The 23,666-nt window shown below is 43.1% G+C and overlaps 3 protein-coding genes across 4 annotated transcripts in view; 1 reads left to right on the forward strand and 2 right to left on the reverse strand.

Moving 5' to 3' along the window:
- The window catches only part of oys (oysgedart), a 183,668-nt gene extending 179,430 nt beyond the window's left edge, over nucleotides 1–4,238 (reverse strand). The window contains exons 1-2 of the mRNA XM_065230452.1: nucleotides 4,110–4,238; nucleotides 3,170–3,488 (exon numbers count right to left, since the gene is read on the reverse strand). Coding sequence (XP_065086524.1) covers nucleotides 3,170–3,268 — 99 coding nt within the window. The 5' untranslated portion in view covers nucleotides 3,269–3,488; nucleotides 4,110–4,238. The remainder of the gene's footprint in view (nucleotides 1–3,169; nucleotides 3,489–4,109) is intronic.
- Nucleotides 4,239–7,912: 3,674 nt separating this feature from the next.
- Nucleotides 7,913–8,859, forward strand: Xpac (DNA repair protein complementing XP-A cells homolog Xpac). The gene has a single exon (XM_065230572.1). It carries the CDS (start codon nucleotides 7,997–7,999, stop codon nucleotides 8,846–8,848), a length of 852 nt encoding a protein of 283 aa, XP_065086644.1. The 5' UTR covers nucleotides 7,913–7,996; the 3' UTR covers nucleotides 8,849–8,859.
- Nucleotides 8,860–8,881: 22 nt separating this feature from the next.
- Nucleotides 8,882–22,155, reverse strand: LOC135708382 (protein tumorous imaginal discs, mitochondrial). 2 transcript variants are annotated; one of them, XM_065230469.1, is made up of 6 exons: nucleotides 21,775–22,151; nucleotides 21,498–21,706; nucleotides 20,813–21,417; nucleotides 10,186–10,465; nucleotides 10,060–10,123; nucleotides 8,882–9,309 (listed from the first exon to the last, which is right to left on the reverse strand). In XM_065230469.1, exons 1-6 carry the CDS (start codon nucleotides 21,971–21,973, stop codon nucleotides 9,185–9,187), a joined length of 1,482 nt encoding a protein of 493 aa, XP_065086541.1. In that variant the 5' UTR covers nucleotides 21,974–22,151; the 3' UTR covers nucleotides 8,882–9,184. The 2 variants fall into 2 exon arrangements, with proteins under 2 accessions (XP_065086541.1, XP_065086540.1); XM_065230468.1 differs by lacking the exon at nucleotides 8,882–9,309 and having other exon boundaries at nucleotides 9,368–10,123; nucleotides 21,775–22,155.
- Nucleotides 22,156–23,666: the final 1,511 nt, after the last annotated feature.

A 23,666-nucleotide genomic window follows, 5' to 3' on the forward strand; every position in this document is an offset into this window, starting at 1 on the left:
ATTTGGTTGCCTTATTGGGTTTTCCTCACCGAAATAAACGAAAGAGCCACAAAAATTCAAGTTAAACGCATTTTATTTTCATGCCACCCTCACATGCTGATTAGCGATCTCCTAACTCCTCTAACGCCCTACTATGCCTGAGCTCGACATCTCAATCTTCTACGCCGTAGCGCAAGCACTCTTCTGCGCAATTCGGAACGTACTCACAGAATCGTTGACCAAGCGGACATCCTCTACTCTGCGCTCCAGCTTGACTTCTTCGTGTAGCGCTGCACCGCTGAACTACGTTCGTAAGACACCTGGACCTCCTGTTTAAGCGTTTTCAGTCACCGGCGTTGCCGATTGTGGCGCTCGCTCGCATGGGCCCCGTGCCTAGTGCTCGTCGTCTGCCGCCCAATCGAATCCTCTGCACCAGAACGCAATTCTCCCGTTCGGCCAAATAGCGTCGTGCTTCCCACGAAGAACCAGATCAAGACCAGCAGTCGGACCCTCCTTGCCCGTTCGACACTGGTGGGCGCCGGTAATTCAATCCGGTACGCCGATCGAGGTTGCCGCCACTGGCAGCATGTGGTCCTTCTTCGGGACGCTTTCCGTTCTTTCGCCTTCCTCTTAAATTCTTGTGGTCCTGTGAATTGGAGCTCGTTCTACGTCACCCCACAGTGTGCCTGTGCCGGTTCCGAGCGCGATAGCAGCAGAAGAAGTGGTCTGTGTTGCACGTGGTACCTCGCCGTCGACGTGAGTTGAAAGTCACTCAACGTGTCCTCGGTGCTGAATTTTCGCGTGATTGGTGACGCGTCTTCTGCGGTCACCCCAGAGGATGCCTGAACTAATTCGGGGTGCGATATCAGTGGAAATAGTGATCTGCGTTGCTACCCGTGGTATCTCGCCGTCGATGTGAGTTTGTTACTCGACGTGCCCTCGGGTGTCCTTTCCTTTCCTTGCAAGATTGGAGTCGCGTCGTCTGCAATCACCACACCGGAGTTCGATCCGATGATTTTCTCGGCGAACAGCGATCACTCCCCCAAATCGACCGTACTCAAACTCGATCTAAATCCGCGGCGACTACTGCGGCACTCGCGCACACCCGATGCCCCAATGGCGGTTCAACAGCGAATGAATCGTCCAGTACTTTCTCTCCAGCTCGGGCCGACGGTAGCGATGCGATGGTGTTGGTGTTAATACAGTTTTGTTTCTCCGTTGACGTTTCCCCTTTTTCCGGTGACGCGTATATTCGAACGTGTGCAGGGATGGTGTCAAACTTCGAACTGCGCGAATTATGCGGGAATGACTTCGCAATGGGGCGTATTACAAAATGCGTTTATGTTTTGTGAAGTGCGTGATAGAAGTGTGATAGAACCACAACGCTACAGCCTTCAAGTGCAATAACTAAAGGAGAATGGTGTGGAACAGTGTTTACCAACGGAGAAACAGCCATAGACAAATGCGGAGCAGTATCCTGAGCGGTGACGAAGCAAAGGTCTAAGCTACGATTGATCTCATTAACCACGTGGTTGATTTGTTTCAGAGTGGCGATACTGTAATGATCCAAAAGGAATCCACCGTAAGATGATCGCCAAGAAATTGCCGGTAGATTGAAGTCGTCAGACAGTCGATAGACTGACTGTGGGATTCAATTAGCGTAGAGTCGCGAGTTCGATCCGGAGGAAAGTAAACTACACACAAAAACAAAGTGCGGTCAGCGAACTTAATGGCAATCCAAACTTGTTCCACACAATTCCATGAATCGTTTTCGATAACTTTTGCCTACAATCCAGAGACGTTAATTTCGCTCCAGGACTGTTAAAAACAAGTATGGTGCGCAGCTAGCAGAAGCCGAGAACAACAGTTTGCATGAAGTTCGCTTTCGTCAGTATATCGATAACCTCCAGAGTGGCTTAAAAAAACCCATCGTCGTACTGGTGTTTCGTAAACGCTCGCAAAAGATCAGCTAGTATTCCGGCAGACGTCACCTACTGTAATCGAAGCTCCTTCAACGATGCCACTTCTACAAACCTCTTCGCTGATTTCTTCCGAAGCGTTTTCGAACTCGATCAAACTCCTCCGTAGCAGCAGTACATCGACCAGTTACCGAACTACAACAGTCGTCTGCAGAAGCTTAACTTCAGTCATGACACTATTTTCAAACCCCTTTGCTCGGTGAATGCATCGAAAGGCCCAGGTCCGGATCGTGTTCCTCCATTTTTCATCAAGAATTTAGCAGCATCGTTGGCCACACCCGTTATGTCTATCTGATGGACACTTACAAATTGACAAAAATCGTAGAACAAGCTCAAATTTAAAAAAAAAATGTTAAACGTTTATTTTTTCATGTAATTTAAACACAGAAAGATATTAGACCCAAAGTTCTTGTTCGAGTGGAAGAACGCTTGGGATTTTTTTTAGATAGTAAATTATGTTTAATTTGTAGACAGTAATTTATTATTTAATTTTTAAATAATAAATTATGTTAAATTCGTAAACAGCTACATAACACCTTTAAATAATTGACTTGTCATTGCAGGTCAAGAAAGCAAAAAATTAATAATGTGAATCTTTTAAACTGTATTCTTATTCTTGATTCCTTCATTAACCATGCTCATGTTTACGATGAGGCTGGATGGTGCGCAAAATTTAATTTAACCTAAACTACATTCAAACAGCCATCAGTGCCTCCCTCACGTCTTGAAAAGGTTAAATCCACCAAGCGAATACACAGCAATTCAAAGCAGAGCACTCGTTCCAGTGAAACAGGTGTGTGTTGTGTAGCGGTATATGGATGGAAGATGTCGTCGTATGCTACAATAATAACAACAACAACAACAAGCACCAACTCAGAAGCTAATAATGCAACAAGAGAGCAAAGAAAGAGACCCACGATGGAATCTTCCAAAGATCGAAAAATCGATCCGGTCGTCCGGAAAAGCAACAAAACGAAATTTAGCGAAAGTAAATATATGATTCCTAGGCTCGGGGGATGATGTGGTTCAACAGCATCCGAGAAGCGGTATAGAAGCCATAAGTAGCGAGTCACACACATTGGGCATCGTTCGACCGGTGGTGTAACAAGTTGCTTAATGCTGAGACTAATGTTGTGTCGGTTTTTGGTTGAATTTCTCACGCATTGTATGCGGCAGAACAAAGGCATTCAAGATGGACAAAAGGTACTTACCAAATCGACCGATAATCCACATAGATCTGCGAGCCAGGTGAAGAGCCGGCTGCCATCGTAGTAGACATTCGAGCCAATTATGTTGGCTATTGGTTGCATGGTTGATGCTCTGATTCCAGCTCCTACGAGGCCGGGGTAAGTCCTGCTTCTAGCGGGTGGAGCCTCCGCCTTCGGCGTCCCCTACTGACAGTCCACTGTTGCGGGGGGATATCTTATAGGAAAACAATCCCAAATAGTGTTTCAAGCAGAACACAGCTGCCCCGAAACCGCGATCTGCGTTGTTTTGCAGACTTTTACACTAGAAATCTGTATTTTCACACTGAAAAGAAGTAATAAAGACACACCTCAAATATCTCAGCACCGACTGAGACACGACGACGCAACAAGCACACACACAGGAAGGACGAAGGGAAAGTTTATGTTTTTATATTTTTTCCCTTCCCTTCCGGACCTTCCGAAGCTAACCCAAGACAAAAAAAAAGTAATTTACGTAATCTTCCGTGCTTGTTTCGCTTGATTTTCTCAATTTCCACAGAAAATCAAGCCATTTTCGTAGCACATCGAATTTTGACACTTTTGCAATTTTGATGTCGAAACCGAAACCATCATCATCATCATCGAATAATTCACTTCACATCACCGCACAAAAAATGAGACTGAACTAAATCCCGAATCATCATCATCATCAACGAAGCCATCATCGAGAAGATAAACAACAACAATAAGAACCAGCCGAGAGCATGCAAGGGGAAACGAACCAAGATGTTGTTGTTATTCTTCTTCTTTGTAGGTTGCGCCCGTTTCCACCCTCCCCCACAGGGCAGAGCAAGCAAACAACCGTAAGCTGGCACTGCGAAATTATTCACACCAAAAACTATTTCACGCGTCTGCTCAAGGACCGGACGTAAGCCAGAAATAATTATTATTCCGATGGACCAACCAACAAACCAATCACCAGAGCGCTCAGCGGAAGCGCATTGAACCGTTTGGAACGCGAATGTCGCGCGGCGCGGACGAGTTTTTACCCCGGGAACGATCTGTACTGTTCGGATTTTACACTCGAACTGTTTTTGTCGTGCAGTGCTCCTCTGAGATGAACGAAGCTGCTGCGGACTGGAGTGCGAAGACGAAGACGGCGAGCCAGCCAGCGAAACTGTTTTTCTTTTGTTCCTTCGCGGTGAGATTTTTTATCGCGAGAGAGCGCGAGAAACGCGAGAGAATCGAATGACAGTTCGAGTGCTGCTGAACCGCTGAATTCGCGACTATATACGAAACATGGCGGACATGGCATTTTCACGCAATGATTGACACTTGGTAACGGGATTTAGCGGTGGAGTGACCGGATAAGAAAAAAGCGGCCATGTTTCTCGCATCCAGTGACGTTTGCTTTTGGGATTTCCCCATAGGAGTAAAGAGATACAGAAGCTACATAGACGCGAATTGTTTCAGGGTTGCATGAGTTATACGAAATGGCGAAAATGAGTGCCGTCTACACTCAAAAATATTATAATATTATAAAGAAAGATTAAAAACAAATCAATTCAGGCATAACATTTGATAACGGCACAAACACTCAAAAAATTCCACACGTCATCATCATGTGTCTCACACTTAATTTTGCGCTTATTGTGAAACACATCCATTTTATGTGTGAATCTTATGCTATGAATCAGGCCTGAACACTATGGATTTGAATTGTGACACACTTGGATTCTATGTGCCTCATTTGGTGATATAAATAGCTTAACACATAATAGTTCAATATTTACAATATTCTGCTTTATCGACTTCTACTTTACCGACTCTAAAAATGAATCGACAAATACTTATATAAACAAAACTGCCAGAGGCCAGAGCTTTCACATATCTTCTTAATGGGTCTGATTTGGGATTCAATCATGGACTGTTGGGGTGTGCTGCTGCTCGAGTCTTCGTTCGATCTCACTGTGTCACGGTTGTTCTCATATATGAGGCGGGTTGATAGGATAAAGTCACAACTCTTATTTTCGATGCTTACCTTTCTGAGCAAGCAATTCACATCGCATTGAAATGCAAAACACTTTAAATCCATCTGTTTTGAACAGTAGTGTGATTCAATGTGCAATACACTTGAATAGATAGTGAAAGATTTTCAACATTTCAAAATTTGAAACATTATAAATTAACGTGTACAACACATTGAACCAAGGTGAAATACTAAATGTAATTGTAGATTTAAAAAATCAAGTGTTTAAACACTTCGATCAACGTGTGGAATTTTTTGAGTGAAAGCATTTGTAAACAAACTTTCTAAGGCCCTTAACACGCGAACCAAACTACGCCCACACAAACCAATACCACTTTCGGAAAGGTGATAGTTGCCCCTATCCGATGATGTTGTTGGTTTGCTTGCGCGTACTTTGGTTCGCGTGTAAAGGGCCTTAGAAAGTTTGTTTACAAATGCTCTTGTAAATGTAAAATCCAAGGGAAATTTATGCGTCACTAGTGGTGGGAAATAGTACTAGTCGATGGTGATAAATTTATGACAGCCGGTTCAAATTCCAGAGTTTGAATGATAAATTATTGAAAATAAAATTCAAAATAGTGAGATACGATCATTTTTATTAATGATACATGTGGGAAATTTGTCGAATAATGCAATGTTATGTGAATTTTCATTGCACTGTGAAAGTTAATGAAAATGCGTTTTTTTTATGCTCCGATATTATTTAGATTAGGTTTTGTATGACTGCAGATTCCCATCCCGAAATTGACGTCCACGTCTGCTGGATATACTGTATTATGTTGGGACTCCGTGCGACCTATACGGGAAGGACTAGCGGTTTTAGAGCCTCAGCATATTGTGTGCCTGGGCTACACCAGTAGAATGGGTTTGTGCTGCAAAGTTCGCATCCCGGGCAGCGACCACTTGAAATTAATCTCAAATAACCCCACGACAACAAACTTTGGAGCTTATATTCAACAAAGTCTGCTTCAAACAAATGATGGAGCATATCCGCTCTGTCCCTGTAAACAGTGGAAACCTTTCTCCAATGCGCGAATTTGTTGCTACCCGACTTCGGAACCCGAAAAAGTTGAAACTTGTTCTCGTTGCATCCCGGAATAATGCAACGATCTTACAGCAGCAATGAAAATGTTAACCGGTGGAGCTTAACGTTTTATAAAAATAAACTATTTTCCTGATTGCAAGCAGTGACATCATTGAAGTAATTTGCCATTTTGAAGAAGGCTACTTTTAATACAATTGTACAAACTTTTTGATAACCAAAGACGTATAAAACAATGCAAATATCCAATTTAAAAAGTGAAAATTCTGATATGACCCACGTTTGACCGAGGGGGGCGACACATCTAAATCTCAAGTTAAGATGCTCAAAAAATCTCACACTAGTGAACCAATCTTCGAAAAATCATCTTTCATTTCTCGCATCTACTTGCATCGTGCTTCATCTTTTTGCAGGAAATCTTCAAAATCGACATAAATCTTCCTTCTATCTACTCAGCGTGCGTGCAGCTAGCCACAGCAAAACACAATCTTTTCTGCATCGTAGATAGAGTCGCCCCCCTCGCGTTTGACAGATGTTTTACATTTTTATCACCGTTACCACAACTAAACCACTGGTGGCCGGTGGTTGGTTGGATTTGACTATATTTATCCATTGATCTGATTAAATTCACTACCACAAATAAAACTAACTCTGAATAAAGGCGAAGAATTCATTGAGTGTATAACAAGCTAACCAAAAATGACGTTAGAGTGGAATCCGGGTCCTCCTTATAAAATTTGTATGGTTATTTGGTTATTTGAGTTATTTTGAGAGTCATTTTGCCTTACGTGCAGGGTCCAGGGTATCATTCAAACCAGAGACGATGTTTTATAAGAGAAGCGGGTTCGATTCCTGGTCCGGTCGAGGGAATCTTTTGCGTTGGACATTTTCTCGACTTCGCTGGGCATATACATAATGACTCTGATAGCAACGACCGGTGTGTAGAGGAGTGATTAAGAGCAACCGTAACGGTCGTTGTCATTTGCGTGACTATTTTAACAGCGCACACCCTAATAAATAAATACCATAAACTAACGATAACCCAAATTGTCGAACTTTTCCACAAATGGTTTGGATGATACCCCAAACACGTCGTTAAGCAAAATAACCATAACAATTTTATTAGGGCAGCGCTCTCATTTTAGTTTAGTCACTCTTCTCCACACCGGTCGCTGCTATCGCGGTTATCAATTTACTCGCCGTAGTCCGTACCGGTAGTGAGCATTTTGACATATCTACGAATAGCAACCTTTCTCCCGCGCTGCTAAATTTGGTAACGCACTTCTCACCGAGAAGCCGACTGCTATTTTAGTTACTCGTATGGCAACCCCCGATACGGTAGCTGCGCTATGATGAGGGCTGCTAAAATGAGTTTAGCAGCGTACCGTTACGGTTGCTCTAAGCCAAAATGGAAACGCTGTGCGTAGGTAAAATAGTGCCGCAAATGGCAACGACTAGTACGGTTGCTCTTAGCCCGTTTAGCCCAATCTCGGGTAAACCAAACATACATTTGAGTCATCTGTTCTTAGCGTGAACCTCCGCTCACAGAGTTTATTAAAAATGGTATCGCAACTCTCCTCTCTGAGAGTGAGCTACCTCTGATGCTGAAGAGTGACTTTGGCTGGTTCGATTACATCTTTTTTTTTGCAACAGAGCATATCCGACAGGAAAAATCAAGAGTACTAAGAGTAAACACAAGTGTAAACCGTTATTTTGTGAATTTTTTGATGATTATCTGTAGAAATTCATCGTTTATCTGTTATCAGTTTGCTACTGAAACATGAGTGATCAATCGGGTATCGGTAGCAGAGAGCTCTCCGATGCGGATCGCCGTCGTATCGAGGCCAATCGGTTGCATGCCCTGAACCTTCGCCAAGCGCGCCTAACCGCTCATCCTTATGGCGGCGGCAGCAACAACACCGATAAGAAACGACCTCAGGAAACGGCCATTGCCGTGGGAAACGTAATTAAAGTATCCGGGAGCAAGTTTATCGACAGTGGAGGCGGTTTCCTGATTGAACAGCGAACTTGCGTAGATCCGAAGGAGGAAGAGCAGCCGGTTGACGAGAAGGAAGTGGAAAAGGATTCCGTCCCGGTGCCGATCGAGTTCTACGAATGCCTGGACTGTGCGGATCGTTTTGCGGATTCCTATCTCTTGGCCACGTTTGACTATAAGGTTTGCGATGCTTGTCGAGATTCGGATGAAAAGCATTCGCTGATTACCCGGACGGAAGCCAAGCAGGAGTATTTGCTGAAGGATTGCGACCTGGACAAACGGCAACCGATGTTGAAGTTCATCAGTAGGAAGAATCCGCACAACGAGCGATGGGGAGAGATGAAGCTGTACTTGCACATTCAGGTGGAGCAAAGGGCGCTTGAGGTTTGGGGATCGGAGGATAATTTAATCAAGGAGAAGGAGCTGAGGGACGAAAAGCGGGAGATCACGAAGGTGAAAAAGTACAACAAGCGCCTGAAAGTGCTGCGGATGGATGTTCGGAGCAGTTTGTACGATAAGACAACGCACGCACATCAGCACAGCTGGGATGACAGCGAGGTGTACAATGAAGAGGAGGATAGCTATACAAGGACGTGCGAAACCTGCGGTCACAAGGAAACCTACGAAAAGATGTGATCTTTGTGTACGGGTATAGTTGAATGCTGGGAGTTCGATTAGCTCTGTTATGATATTCTATAATGTATTCTCTTTGTTTTGATAGCAGTAAACAAATTAGTAAGTAAGATTATCATTAAAACAGATAATTCAATAAGTTTTGTAGCTTTTTTTGCCTAACATACAGCACATCTTTTTTGCCTCTCTGAAGCATATGTTCAGTTCCTATTCTTATTTTCCGAAAGTTCCTATATTAGGTAAGATTACTCAATCGTGTAGCTTTAATGGCTAAATTGAGATTTTATTTTACAAATTTGAAGCAAGTGTTAACTACGAAATGATTTCCAGCAATCGGGACTAATTGGAACTTCGCTCTTTCTTAACTTCGTCTTCACTTTTGGGTGGAAGATTTTTGCGCTCCTTGATGGCTTCCCGCACGATGTCCGTCAAGTCTTGCGGTTCAGCGTAGCACACTTTGCCGCCTGCAATGGGGGAAACGCTGCATTAGAGGGAGTTCTCAAATGGGTGACTCAAAATGAAACAACGATTGTTAAGTGTGTTCCTATAATGCAAGTTGCATTGTACCAATTTTTTTTATTTTGCATCAATTGTTGTTGCACCTATTTGTTCATCATTATTTACATTCTAAGAGACGTTCGAATTTTGAATTCTCCATGTCAGCACTTGCATTCGAAAAACCACTTAACAATCGTCGTTAGATCAACGTTTCTATCGCTAACCAAACGCAATCCATTCATAAAACAATAAAAGCATCCACTTTTTCACTCGACCAAAACCCACGCCTCCGTTTTTTTAGGCTTCATCGAAGGGATTCGACTGGGCCTGCGGCGTCTGTCCGGCCCGTCGTTGCCTTTCCAGTGCTGCATCCCGTTCCATCTCCAGCTGGTGCGGAAGTTGCTGGTAGCTGTAGTATATGTACCACATAAAGACCAAGGTAATCCCAAGTCCAAAGTAGAACCGCGATCCTCCCAGTTGGTCTTTCTTGTAGTCTTGCGAACCGGTTTTGTCGTGCGGTTTGTAATCGTCATCTTCGTTCGAACGCTGGGTGAACTTGTCCGAGATGGTTTCCTCGGTACTCTCTTGGGAACGGGATGAAGAATTGGACGACCACGATGACGACGGCGACGAAGCAGAGGAAGAGGAATTGGGTGTGGAAGAAGATGACGACGACGACGACGACGAAGATGACCCAGAACCTGATGAAGACTTACCGTCAGTTTTGTGTGTTACGCCCATGATTTGACCGGGGGTGTCTTCTTCCAGCTCGGCGTAGGCCTGTAAGTGAATAGGAAATCCTCAGGAATGAATTTCAAACCGGTTGCAAATTCGAGTCCAACCTGTATCAATGCTTTCTGCTTTTTGTTCAGCTTGGCCGGGATTTGAATCTTCATGTGGACGTAGTGATCACCCGTGCCGTAGCTGTTGACCCGTTTCAGACCCTTGCCGCGGAGACAGACGCGGGTGTGCGACGACGTGCCCGGTACCACCTGGATGGTTTGATCTTCGTACACGCCCTGCACACGTATCGAACCGCCCAGCACCGCCTGCGATAGGGAAATGTTTGCTTCTGTGTGCACGTCGGAACCGTCGCGGCGGAAGTAACGGCTTTTTTCCACGCTGAAAAAGAGAGGTTAGGTTAGATTCTTTTAGGGTTTACACAGGAAAACCGAGAAAACATTAGGCAAATTTACTTATCACGGAGTTCCTGTACTTTAACTGAACTCAAATTTGGGTTGATCTCATTGGCCGTATGCAGGGTTGCAAGCGAATTTCATTTTAAAATTTCAGGTTTTGCTTTCCTGGTCAATAATTGAAAAATTTCCCGGTTTTACAAATAGTGTTTTTAGAAAATAATTGTTTGTTTTTCTAATAAATTTTAAGATGGTTTTTTATTGCGTCATTTTTTGTTTTAAACTTTGCAATATTACAAGCCAAAATATTCAGGTTTTTGTGAATGCACATATCTGAAACCTCTAACTTGTTGTTTGCTGCGGAGAAGCAAATGTCTGAAATTTACAGATCTATAATTTATAGTTAGGCTTAAAACCTCCTAAATCTTGAGTTTTATGTTCTTAAAATTATTAAGTGTAATATGAAAAAGGACCCTACAAATAAGCACATTAATGATTCTATCGATTTATATGTAAATTCGTTTGAATGTTCCGATTCTGTATAAACGTATTTATAAAGATTTTATTAATTTTGTATAGATCTCTAAAATTTCGCCGTTAAGCTAATTTTATGATTTTATATAAATTGGAGTCACAATGAGGGCATTTATGGACCACTACGGGCACTTTGGCAGAATCAGACAGTATTAGTATTACTCTTACCTCAAAGTATTAGTTGTTAACTGTTTTTATGAAAGTTGTGAAAACGATTGCAAAACATTGTTTTTGGAAGAAGGGGCATTTTAACCGATTTTTAATGAATCAATTAGTGATAAATTCATTCACTCAAGTGGAAAAAAAATATCCATGGTTGGAAGCTTAAAAATAGTTGAACAAGTGTTGATTCCATGGTCTAACTCTTAGGAGGAATGGAGCAAAGTAAATTAGCGTCTAGTCCAAGGGGTATTCAACTCTGCACACCTTAATCTGTGCCAAGGGTTTTGGCAGTGCCGAAAGCTGTGCCAAGTGTTGTGCCGATCGTTCCGTAGGCCGAAGTGTATCAATCAAGGTGTCAATATCCCATGAGTTTGGCAACCCTGAAGTTAGACTTTTATGATTGTGTATACATTTTCAATTTATCTAATTCATGACCATGGTTCATGGCAAACATTAAGCTTCATTCTCATTAGATTGAGAGCGGATTGGGCAGTGGAAGAGACACTGGAAGCAATACGACCCGTCCACAAGAAACGGATGGTGGATGTTCCCCCACTTTTGGTTAAAATTTGACAGATGAAAAGTTATCGATTAACCCTGCTATCCGAGCATGGTTATTTCTGACAGACAAGAAGTTAAATTTTGACAACCGTGGTTCGAAAACCGGTCGATCGACAGCACGGGGATTTTCGAACATAGAAAATAACTTTCGAAATGTCACTTTTAACCACGAGTTAAATTTAACTCGGCAAATGGTTCACAGCCTAAGTGTCGTCATACGTCATGCACTTTCGAAATTGAGCAAGCTCTTATAATTGATTGATTGGTAGGCCAATCGTAGACGCATCGGATCCTTTTGAGACGAACTAGTGGAACAGAAGAGTGCAGATTGGATCGTTGATGATGGGGAATGTAATAGAATGTAATTGCATTGATCTGTTCCTATAAATCCTAAACTGTTTCGCTAAGGCAATCTTCTAGACCTGATGGAAAATTTGGGGTTAATACGTATCGACATTCCCCAATAAGTACTGGGACTTGTATGGACGTTCCTTTAAAATCCTGTAGATTTCTCATCGAAGTCCATACCACTTGAAACCAAGGATGCCTAAGGAAAAACATAGGAGAAAACGATAAAATTTTCATCCTGGAAGACCCCTGGCAAATTTTTTTTTTTTTTTTAAATTCTTTATTTAAGAGATTTTTAGCCTTAGGCTAGTTCATCTCTAACCCCTGGCAAAACCGGGATTCAAACCTGGTTGAAATACAAAACTCACACACACCCTATGATGTGGTTTTTTTTATTTATCGTTCGTTCTGCATAACAACCTTGTAAAGTAAAACAAAAATCCTCCGCAGCTGGCACAATATTGTCGTCGTTCAGAGGATTTTTGTCCATTCAGTTCGCCGATCGCATTCCGCACAGCACCATCGTATTGGACGATATCTTACAGGCATTTGACCAACCGTTGCTGGAGGGAACCCATTTTGGCCATCTTGACTGTCGTATCGACCCTCTCGACCGACCATGGTGTGGAAGAACTCTGTTGGCGTGAAGCTATCCTGGACGAAACCACGAGCCGAGCCGCTGGGATATTCGCTACGAATCGGATGAGATAGACTTAGTTTCATGGTGCAGCCAGGTGCAGGCAATACTCACAGCATTTTTCCTTGGAATCCGAACCCGCGAAGCCCAATGGAGTAAACAAAGAAGTCAACCTTAGCAACGATTGGCAAAACGTCAACTCTCGACAGTGATGCCGTTTTATATTATGTTGATTGTATCCTACACTGTACACAAACATCATCCTCTGATCGAATGAAACCTCAGACCATTCAAAACAAAAGACCGAAATCGCTTTTTCGAATGATAGCTGCAACCGGATGACGGTTGTTTTGAAATCAAATGATTTTCCTCTCGAATACTGGATGAAACTTGTTATGAGAAGGGATAGGGCCTTCAGTTGAAATGCGTAATGCTCTCTGTAGAATGACTGTCATACTAAATGGAAATGCATATGGTATTGGTTCAGCCCCATAACGCAAATAATTCAAAACGATGATGTAAATAATTCTATCGAACGTCATTTGCTGATCTGAGCTGACAAACGAGGTGGAAGCATATGCATCGCTATCAGAGCTGTTACGAACAAAGGTAAATGATGAAAACCAATGTTTGGCTAATTCGTGGTGGAGGAGGTTTTCTTCACCACGAAATTTTATTTTGTATCCATAATGAAATGGCTTATTATGGTTTTTCAGTATGGAATTGTAGATAATCAAATTATAAATCTAATTAAAAGCACTTGCATGTCACACTATTCTTAAATGTTTGTCCTCTGAGTGCCGTATGTTTTATAGCTAATTTTCAAACGAAAATCATCCTGTATTTGGATGACAGTCATATGGATGTTCATCATCTGACAACGAATTCAACCATAAGAAAATTATCCAAAATTCGAAAGCATGCCCGCATAAACAATAACCATAAGAAGCGCCTAACCACCAATTCGGGATATCATCCCAACTTTATGTGGGATGCTCGCACCATCTATGATATCGTTAGTGTATGGTACCCGTTTATTAGGGTATTGTTAAAGGGCTTGAGCAATGCAATAATCATTCGAAGTATTGCGGATGTTTTGGTTCAGTGTACTTGTCAACGTTTTTCCTAAAGAGCCGGATAGTGTGCCATGCCGAGGGGGGCGACACATTTAAATCTCAATTCTAGATGCTCAAAAAATCTCACACTTGCGAATCAATCTTCGAAAAATCATCTGTCATTTCTCTCATCTACTTGCATCGCACTTCATCTTTTTGCAGGAAATCTTCAAAATCGACATAAATCTTCCTTCTATCTACTCAGCGTGCGTGCAGCTAGCCACAGCAAAACACAATCTTTTCTGCATCGTAGATAGAGTCGTCCCCCTCGTGCCATGCTGTGTTTCAGCACAGTGTGCAGAGTTGATTTAGTCCGTTAGAGCGACGACGAAAGAAGAACTAATTTTATTCAAATAACTCATGGCTAAATTATTGACCTACATTATTTCTACACTGCACCTCTTCACGTTGCTAAATGCACCACTTCACTCCTCCTCAACGTCGAAGAACTTCAGACCGATCATGGTACGGAACTTCTCCAGCTTAACTCTCGCCAAAGGCTTCGTGAGTATGTCTGCGACCATTGATTGCGTTGGACAGTACCTGACTTCCATCACGCCAGTCGACATCAGTTCTCGCACAAAGTTGAACCATAGGTGTTGACTACGCCCCGTCAGAATCAAACGTGACCGTGCCCACATTTAACGCTCCGCTACTGTACGCCACACCCAGCGCTGGTCAAGGGATTAATAGCACTACGAATGAATCATCACCCGAAGAGATGCAAAATAACAACAAAGCGGCCATCGTTAAATCAAATTAATCTACAGTTTTTTTTGCTAAACGACAATTAAGTACTTAATACTAAATTGGTTATTCCTAAATTTACGGAAATTTGAACTATCATCTACTGAATTGTTCGGATTAAGCTAAATTTAGGTGAGTTATTTACAAGATAATGATATAAGAGTGAAAATATCGTATAATACTACATCTAGACGAAAAGGAGGTTATTCAATGAGAACCAGGCTTTGAACAGCCCGTAATGACGAATGCCATTGTATTGTCGTTAGCTCATAGGTGAGAAATTCCTTAATTTTAAACTATAGCTATTTAAATACTAAACGAATATTATATACACAAACACAGGTCGTTAGCTGCGGGATATTCGAATATTACAGTTGTTAGAGAAACTAGAAACACTAAAAGTAAGATTAACTTAAACTTAATTGATTAATCTGCTGACATTACCAGTAAAAACTGTTTCATTCTTAGGAATTTTATAATTTACAACATCGACGGATTAAATTCATGGAATTTAGTTTCTTGTTTCACTCTCTCAACAACAATAGGAGTAAACCTAAGACTAGAAGATCTCGAAGAAACGTGTTCAACTTTTTGGCTCAGCTCTGGCACTATCTTTGGTCCCAAGCTAATCGATGCACCCCTCGAAACATAGGAAAATCTACGAACCCCTCATTTTATCTGTCAACCTTTCATAGCGAAACAAAACAAACATAGCGTAGTACTAGAATGTCGACAAGAATGGGGTACGTTAATCGATTTGTGACCAATAGGCTAGTCAAGTAGTCAGCCAATTTTAAATCGTTAGTTTCCACAGGTTGGTTGAACCGTGTATGGATGTGGTTGTCCTCGTGCATCACCACTGGCCCATCGACGACCTCGCCATTAGCTTCAACAGCCAGAGTAGCTCCTGACTAGACTCGGATAGCGCGACGTACTTAGTTTCGACAGACTGACACATTGCTGTTTTCTAGCGGCCCAGCTGATTGGACCACCTCCGAGCTTAAAAACGAACCCGGAATTTGATTTTCCATCCGTTCTGTCACCAACGCAGTCTGCATCCACAAATCCTTCGAGACCACCGGTTCCGCCAAGCTCAAGCTTCAAGTCAGCTGTTACGTTGAGGTACCGTAAAGTCCTTTTCGCCTCGGACCAATCCGCTTCGGTAGGTTGGTTCACCTTTCGTCCCATAATAGACGCAGCAATCGCAATATCGGGTCTGGTGCACACCGCAACGTACAGTAACACTCGCCGTTGGGATACCCAGGATCCATGGGTATTTTCGATGGCTTCGCTTGGCCCATGTCAAACCTTTCAGCAATCTTTCGGATGTAAGCTGATTGGTTAAACAAGAAACTGGCGGAACACGTTTGCTCCACCTGTATGCCGAGGTAGTTGGTGGCATCCCCCAGGCACGTGAGCCTGAATCGTTTGGACAGGTAGTAGTAGATCTTCTCGTATTCGTTGTTGTCGGGACTCACAATCAACATATCGTCAACGTGCAACAATATGAACGATAATTGATAATCGATGCGCCGAACGCGAGGGATGCAACACATCTAAATCTCGATTTTAAATGGTCGAAAAATCTCACACTAGCGAATCAATCTACGAAAAATCTTTTTTTATCTCTTGCATCTAAACCCATCTACTCGCTCCGTTCTCCACCTTTTTGCAGGAAATCTTCAAAATCATAATCAATCGTGTTTCTATCTATTAAGCGCGAGTGCATGTCACAACAGCAAAGCAAAAAATTTCCTGCATCTTAGATAGAGTCGCCCCCCTCAGCCATACGTAGAGGCACGGGTCTGCCTTGGATTGCTTGTACCCAAGCTGTTTCAACGTTTCCGTGATTTTCTGGTTCCAGATACGACCCGCTTGCTTCAGCCCGTATATGCTACGCTTCAACAAACACACCTCCCCGTTGCCCCGTAACTTGGGTAGATCACCTTTTCGTGGTACGTTACGGGATGTAAGATCTACCACCGATTCCTAGTCCTGACTACTTCAAACTAGGGGAACAGATTTTTTCAGTAATCAAAGGAACACATTTTAGTCCTTGTTACTTTTTATGCCTTGTTGATAGTCTCGGCTTTGTCAACCGAGGATGATCTTGAAACAAGGCCAAATGAGTTATTTAGTCTTCATCTATGTGATTCCTAATCTTCTATTCGTTGTTCCCTAGTTTGAAGTGGTTAAGACTAGGGTTCTGATCGAGGGACACGACTCTACCTACGCTGCAGTAAAGATTGTGTTGTGCTGTGGCTAGCTGGTCGCACTCTGAGTAGATGGAAAGAAGATTGATGACGATTCTGAAGATTTCCTGCAAAAAGATGATGCGCGATGCATGTAGATGCGAGAAATGCAAGAAGATTTTTCGAAGATTCATTCGCTAGTGTGCGATTTTTTGAACATCTTAAATTGAGATTTAGATGTGTCGCCTCCCTCGGTTCTGATGCAGGGTCATTATCGGTATCATTCCATAATTTTGTTACTAAGGTATCCAATTTTGACTGACAAAGGTGCACGCCTTTGGAGGGTGTTTCAACACTCCGAAGGGTATAAATAGCGCGACCTTTCAATAAGAGTTGGATCCTTGCGATCAATGCAAGAACTACAACTGTAAAAAAAAATCGAATACTTCATCATTTCTCAAAAGTGTGATCGAGTTCGAGTTTTCTTGAAGGATTGCGAATTCCTCATCCATTGCCTTCTTCCACTCGTGGCGTTCCTGACTGCGTATAGCTTCATCATAGGTACGGGGTTCATCATGCTGATTGGACACTAGTCGGGTGGTTTCTTGATACCGCAACGGTAACGCACCTTTGTTTTACGGCTGGACCGTCGTACATCCTCGGCTTCGTCCTCGGTGACAGCGTCAAAATTCTCTCCGGCGCTGAAGGATTCATCAGAGAACCCTTCGAAATCGTTTTCATCGGATTCCAAAAGCTCCAACTCGAATTTATCGGCTGTAACAACGGAAATAGGTTTGAAAGGATAAAAAACGATGCTTCGCTCGTGAGGTTCGGTTTCCCGAAACTCATCTGCTGGAATGGACCTGGCATCTCGAGATACGACGAGCTTGTTCGTCGCTAGATCCAGGAAACGATAGCCCTTGTGCTGTTGCGAATAACCGACGAAGGCAAGGGGTAAGTCACTGAGTACATTGTGCCAATATTTGATTCGGCACAGCTTGGGCACATCCATCGGCATACCTTCGACACAATCTCGTAGGCTTTGGATTGGTGTAAATAAAATGGGAGTACTGCTGGACAACTGTCATTGAAGTTGTTTACAACATTACGTGCTGTTTGACTGTATATTCAGGAACATCCTCTAATTCAATATACCAGAGGAACTCAGACTAGCAGTTTATTTCTCGGTTCACTTATATATTTAAATACGAAATGTAGGGTCTAGAGTGGGCTCAGGAGAAAGAGGCAGTTAATCAGACCCATTTGTACCCTTAATTCAAATAATGCTGCAATTCACACAAAACAAACTACTGAAGCCATGTTCATCATCCAAAATCCAATAATGTTCCCCGCCGGTTCCAACTCCGGTCGCTGATAGACCGTTGCTTTTCACATCATGAAAGGCTAGGTTTCTGGTCTGCCTTTGAGGGCATTATAAAACCCTAAAACACAGGACTTTTATAATCCTATGAACACAAAACACCATAATTTCGTACACCTGCCACTTTCCGCGTCAAACTCAATCACATTTTTGTTTGCGAATTCAAACCAAAACATTCAAGGTGTCAGAAATACCGGGTTGCCGGGACGGGTATATTTTAAAAAAAATCGCAGCTTGCGGCACACTAACAAAAAAGATGACCCAAGATTGGTGTGCGGAGTGACCTACCCCTTGGACGAAGGTCATTTTCGTCGACTTTGGGTCCAATTTCGTACGCTTCTCTTTTGGGACCCACACAAAGGCTTGTGATCCGAACAATGGAAGATGGGTGACGTTTGGTTTCTCTCCAGTCCACAGTTCCGTATGGCGTTTCCGACACGCCACTTGACGGCAAACAGTTCGCTGTGTTTACTGCTTCGACCCATGCTTTGGCATTCTGGCATCAAGCAGCATGCACCTTCCCATCTCAACTAACGAACGATTTTTCCTTTCAGCTACTCCGTTCTGCTGGGGCGTGTGGCTGATACTAAACTGCTGCCGAATGCCCTCTTGACGACAACAATTCTCTAGCTGCTGGTTCTTGAACTCACCACCTTGGTCCGATCGAATTACTTTCGGTGACCTGCCAAACGTTGTCTTCATCTCCTGCACATATTGCTTGATGTAATCAACTGCTTGCGACTTTTTTTTTTCAAAAAATACACCAGCGAGTGCCGCGTGAAGTCATCGACAACCACCTGGCGTTGGTGTGTTTATCGGTCCGCATAAATCCGTGTGCACGAGGTCGAGTGCTTGCTTCGTTTTCTTCTTGGATTGGATGGGGAAAGGGACAAACAACACTCGCACACAGCTTAAACACCGCAGCTCACTATCTTGATCCCGGTAGCCAGATTCTTCGTTTCCAACTCGGCGACTGCTTCTGGGTTTCTGTGGCTCAGTGGGTGATCCGAAGGTTGTACAAACCGCCAGAACCAAGAGCTATAACCTTGTTGCCTTTGGAAATCCGACATCCTGCATAGTCGAAAATTTGCGACAATGGCGCCCTTCTTTGTGGCAGATCGTACAGAGAACAGATTCGATTCAAGATCAGGGACAAACAGCGCATCATTGAGGGTCATGCTGTTGATATTTCCTTCTTCACCAACGCACTGAATACGACACATACCTTTTCCAGCCGATTTGGTCTTCATTCCATTCACCAGCACGATGTTTTCGCATACGGACTCGTCCAGAGACTCGAAAAACTCCTTGTTGGCTGCCATGTGGGACATTGCGTCAGAATTAACCACCCACAGGTTGACGTCACTGTCTATGGTTGCTTCGTGTAATGTTTCTTTGGTGGTTCTGCATCCTTGCTCTGGGCCAAATAACAACAATCCTTCTGCTTGTGGCCAACTTTATGGCAATGGTGGCAAACGATTTGCCTCTTCGTACCTGCCTTCAGTACCGAATGTCCACCACCGGCACAAGTACGCTTTGCTACCTCGTCCACCAGCTTCGGCTTGACTAGGTCGAACGTTAGGTCAGCATCAGAACGGCTTTCCAGAGCCGTTGTAAGCGGATTGAAAGAATCCGGCATGCTTTGAAGGACCATCACAACTTCCTAAGATTTTGTGACAAGCAATGCATTAGGTATAGGAAAAACGTCATGATGGGGGGGGGGGGATTTCTCCTAAATTAAGCGTGACATAATTAATGCATGGGCCCCAACTTTGCCAATGCCATTAACTTGCTAGACGATCACGATCTCAAGATATAGTATAAACCTCGGTATAAACAGACAATTCGTTTGCACAATAGCGCTGTGTAGTGAGAAAATTATGAACTGCTAAACTGCAACATGTCGGCCTTACTCAGTCGAGCAACTTTCCCCAAGACACACATTTTCTATCTGGTCTCGAACGTGACATATTTATTAGTGTGGCTCAAAATATAAATTTTGCTCCACCAAAGGTTAATCGATTTCAAAATCAGGTCCTGGAAATTCTCCCCAAATTTGAGCTCATTTGGATGCGAACTTATACTGCACTGGGCCTTTGAAGTTTTTATGGGAATTACTATGAAAAAAAAAGTGAACTTTTTGTACTCATCGTTCTACTGCGCTTTTCAGGATAGTTGTTTCATTCGATGTTGAAGTTTTTTCTCTCCATAGGATCTTATGTATGGGTATCCAAGTTTAACCTTGTGCAAAAAAAAAGAGAATCGACTGTAGTTCAAGTCTAAGCCTTCTTAAATAATCATTGTTTCTCTTTCCTACATGATTAGTAGTGATATCATTATAATTTATAATGCAGTTGTTTCCCTGAATTTAAAGAAAATTCCCTGAGTTTCCATGTCATTTCCAGGTACCCGACACCCTGCCATGGTCCAATTGTCACCTAGGTAGACTGAAACGGTATGAGCCAAGTGGCGGAATCGAAATAGAGCGATTGAACTCAATGTCAATGAATGTTATGTAAAATAGAACCGTTTCCCAGCCAGTTCTGAGAATGAGAAGTACCACTGCTTCGCTTAACATTTTCATGCGATCTTCAACGATTGTTGCGATTTCTCCAAGAGAGGCATTCGATTGCCCATCAGTGAGCAACGTACTTACTTGAACGTGATGAACAGTTCCTTATTGCCAACGCTCATCCGCACCGTCTGCCCGTCCTCAACACCGGCCGGCACCGGAACGGTGACCCGTTTCCTCTGAACTGTCTGTCCCTTGCCACCGCACTCCAAGCACGGATACTTAATGTACATTCTCGTTCCCTGACAGTACCGACAGGTCGAGCGCATCACGAACGGTCCCGTCGAAATCGTTTCCATTCCCGTTCCATTGCAGTACTGACACTTGCCCGGTTTGGTACCCGGTTCACAGCGCGAGCCAGTACATTTCGGACAAGTATCCACCACATTGACGTCGATATCCTTGTTAACACCTCGTGCCGCCTGGGCAAAGGTCAAATTCATCATCACTTCCTGGGCTCCACCAAATCCGTACCGCGAGTCGGAGAAGTCATCAAATCCGGCCTTGAAACCTCCGTCGCCGAAAATCTTCCGGAACAGCTCCTCCGGGTCGATCGTGCTACGGAACTGCCAGTTCTGCGAGAACCCTTGCGGACCATGATTGGCGGGACCACCACCGGACCGACCCATCTGCTCCGATGTTTGACCGTACGTATCATATTCGCGTCGCTTGGTATCATCACTCAACACCTACAAACGAGAGTAAACAACAGCGCACATAATCGTCGACTGTATTTTGACAACCTTCCTCCCGTTATGTAATGTCTCACCTCATACGCTTCGGAAACATCCTGAAATTTCCGACTAGAGTCCGGATCACCCTTATTCGTATCCGGGTGGTATTTCTTCGCTAATTGGTAGTACGCTTTCTTGATTTCCTTCGCCGATGAATTCTTCGCTACACCCAGTACGCTGTAGTAATCCTTCTTCAGCAGCACATTGCTGGTGCTGATTGATCTCGTCTGGACGATGTTGGTACCTAGAAACAAACACACACAAGTTGATGGATGATGTAATCTGGAGGTAATCTTCGTGTCGCCCTCAAACCTTTGCTCCGTTGTTTGTCGGTGGCAAAGAGAGCTGCCGGGGAACCGGATGGATCGCCGAAAGGCCGACAATGCACACAGCAGCCACTGGTGATGGGGCTGCCGGCGGAACTGAACTGTCGGGCGGTGGTCGCTGCGGCCAAGATCTTCTTGCCGTTGATGATCCGAAAACCTCTCTGCAGCAAGCCACGGGTGTTCATTTTCTATACGTTGCGGAAAGCTTGTCACTTTACTTTTTCGGCACTAAACAGAAAATATGTACACACACCGCGTACCCGACCGACAGAAGAGGAAAATCGTTCGCGACTAGTAATCCGATGGCCAGCAGAAAATGTGTGTCGCGAGATTTTACGGGAGCATGAAAGAAACATGCAAGAAAACTGCACCGCGGATTTGACAAATTCGATTGACAGTCATTTTCCACACTGAGCAAAATGATCAAAACATATTTACATAATAAATTAAAGTTTACAGCAATCTGACAACACTGGTCCAGATACGACTATTAGGGATGCCAGATTGGAAGACATGCAGTAAATCAAATTTTGAAATTCTGACATTTTTGAAGACATTTTTCATGTTTTCTGAAGATGTTTGAAGCGAGGTTTGAACACATGTTGAAATTGAAGAATACTTTCCAAGGCTTATTTAATTTTAAGTAGATAGGCGAAGCATGAAATGAAGATTTTCCCGCATAAACGCAAAACATTAAACATTTGAGCTTACAAAAATGATTTAAAACAGGGCAGGGCGCGAACTACCATATACGAAGTCCCAGAAGTTTTACGAAGTTCCCTGAATCTCGATGAACATTTCAAATGGTCCTATCTGCTTTGATCGATTCTCTTCATCGACTTTCTCTTTCGTTAATAACTTAGCTGCAAAACCTTTCCCTGTTGTATTTGACGTTTTGGACGCTAGATAAGAACCTCCTTTATCAAACTATATGGTAGAATTAGCGCGAAATCTGTTTGCATAGCAGTGATTATGAAAAGAGAAAGTCGATGAAGAGAATCGATCAAAGCAGATAGGACCATTTGAAATGTTCATCGAGGAATGTCTACACGAAACGAAAATCAAATTTTATTGTCATACCCAAGTAACAATTTCGGTTTTATAAGGGTTCTGTAGACCATGATTTAGACTTGTAGCATGCTTTAAAACCTCCATAAAACTTGAAAAGTTACTTGGGTAACCATCAACCAGTCAGCCATGTAGGTGTAATAGAGTTCAAAAAGGTATCAAATTTCCTCATTGGGTTCCAAATGCCGAGAATCCCACCACGCATGCTATCATGGGTTATTAAATATAAAACGTGAAGAACTACAATGGTAAACATTTGCTGCGTGATTACGGAACTAAAGTCGACGTACACTGTATGTCGATTTGATCAATGTAGGCTATGCAGCGTAAATTTGAAAACCCAGAACCCATGGCTTTTCATTCCCAGAGGTAAGTAATAATTTAGCTGCAAGCTACAGTGTTGGGGGATTCCCCTTTGAACCAGGTGGAAATTCACAGGTTGGTCGGGTTTTATCAGAACTTTTGGTTACTTGGGAATGCAGGAACTTCAGTGACGATCAGATTTTGTTCAAGAAAATCGCGAGATCTTTTAAAATGTTCAGAAATCTTCAAGTGCGTCTAGAGGCCTTCAGAGAAGTTCATATCCAGCATTTTACGAGCGCTTATGGCCGCCACAATCTGGCTGAGTTTTTGGTAGGGAACATATGATTTGACGTTTGGGTTGTGTCGATTGACTGGTAAACGTTCAAATTTGATCGTTTACACGTCAAACGACACAAGCCAAACTTCAAATCTTATGTTCCCTACCAGAAACTCAGCTAGATTGTGGCGGCCATAAGCGATCGTAAAATGCTGGATAAGTTTCATTTA

The sequence above is a fragment of the Ochlerotatus camptorhynchus genome, unplaced genomic scaffold (assembly GCF_037179485.1).
Source record: "Ochlerotatus camptorhynchus isolate MF236.1 unplaced genomic scaffold, CSIRO-AGI_Acam_v1.1 ptg000330l, whole genome shotgun sequence".
NCBI classification, from domain to species: Eukaryota; Metazoa; Arthropoda; class Insecta; order Diptera; family Culicidae; genus Ochlerotatus; species Ochlerotatus camptorhynchus.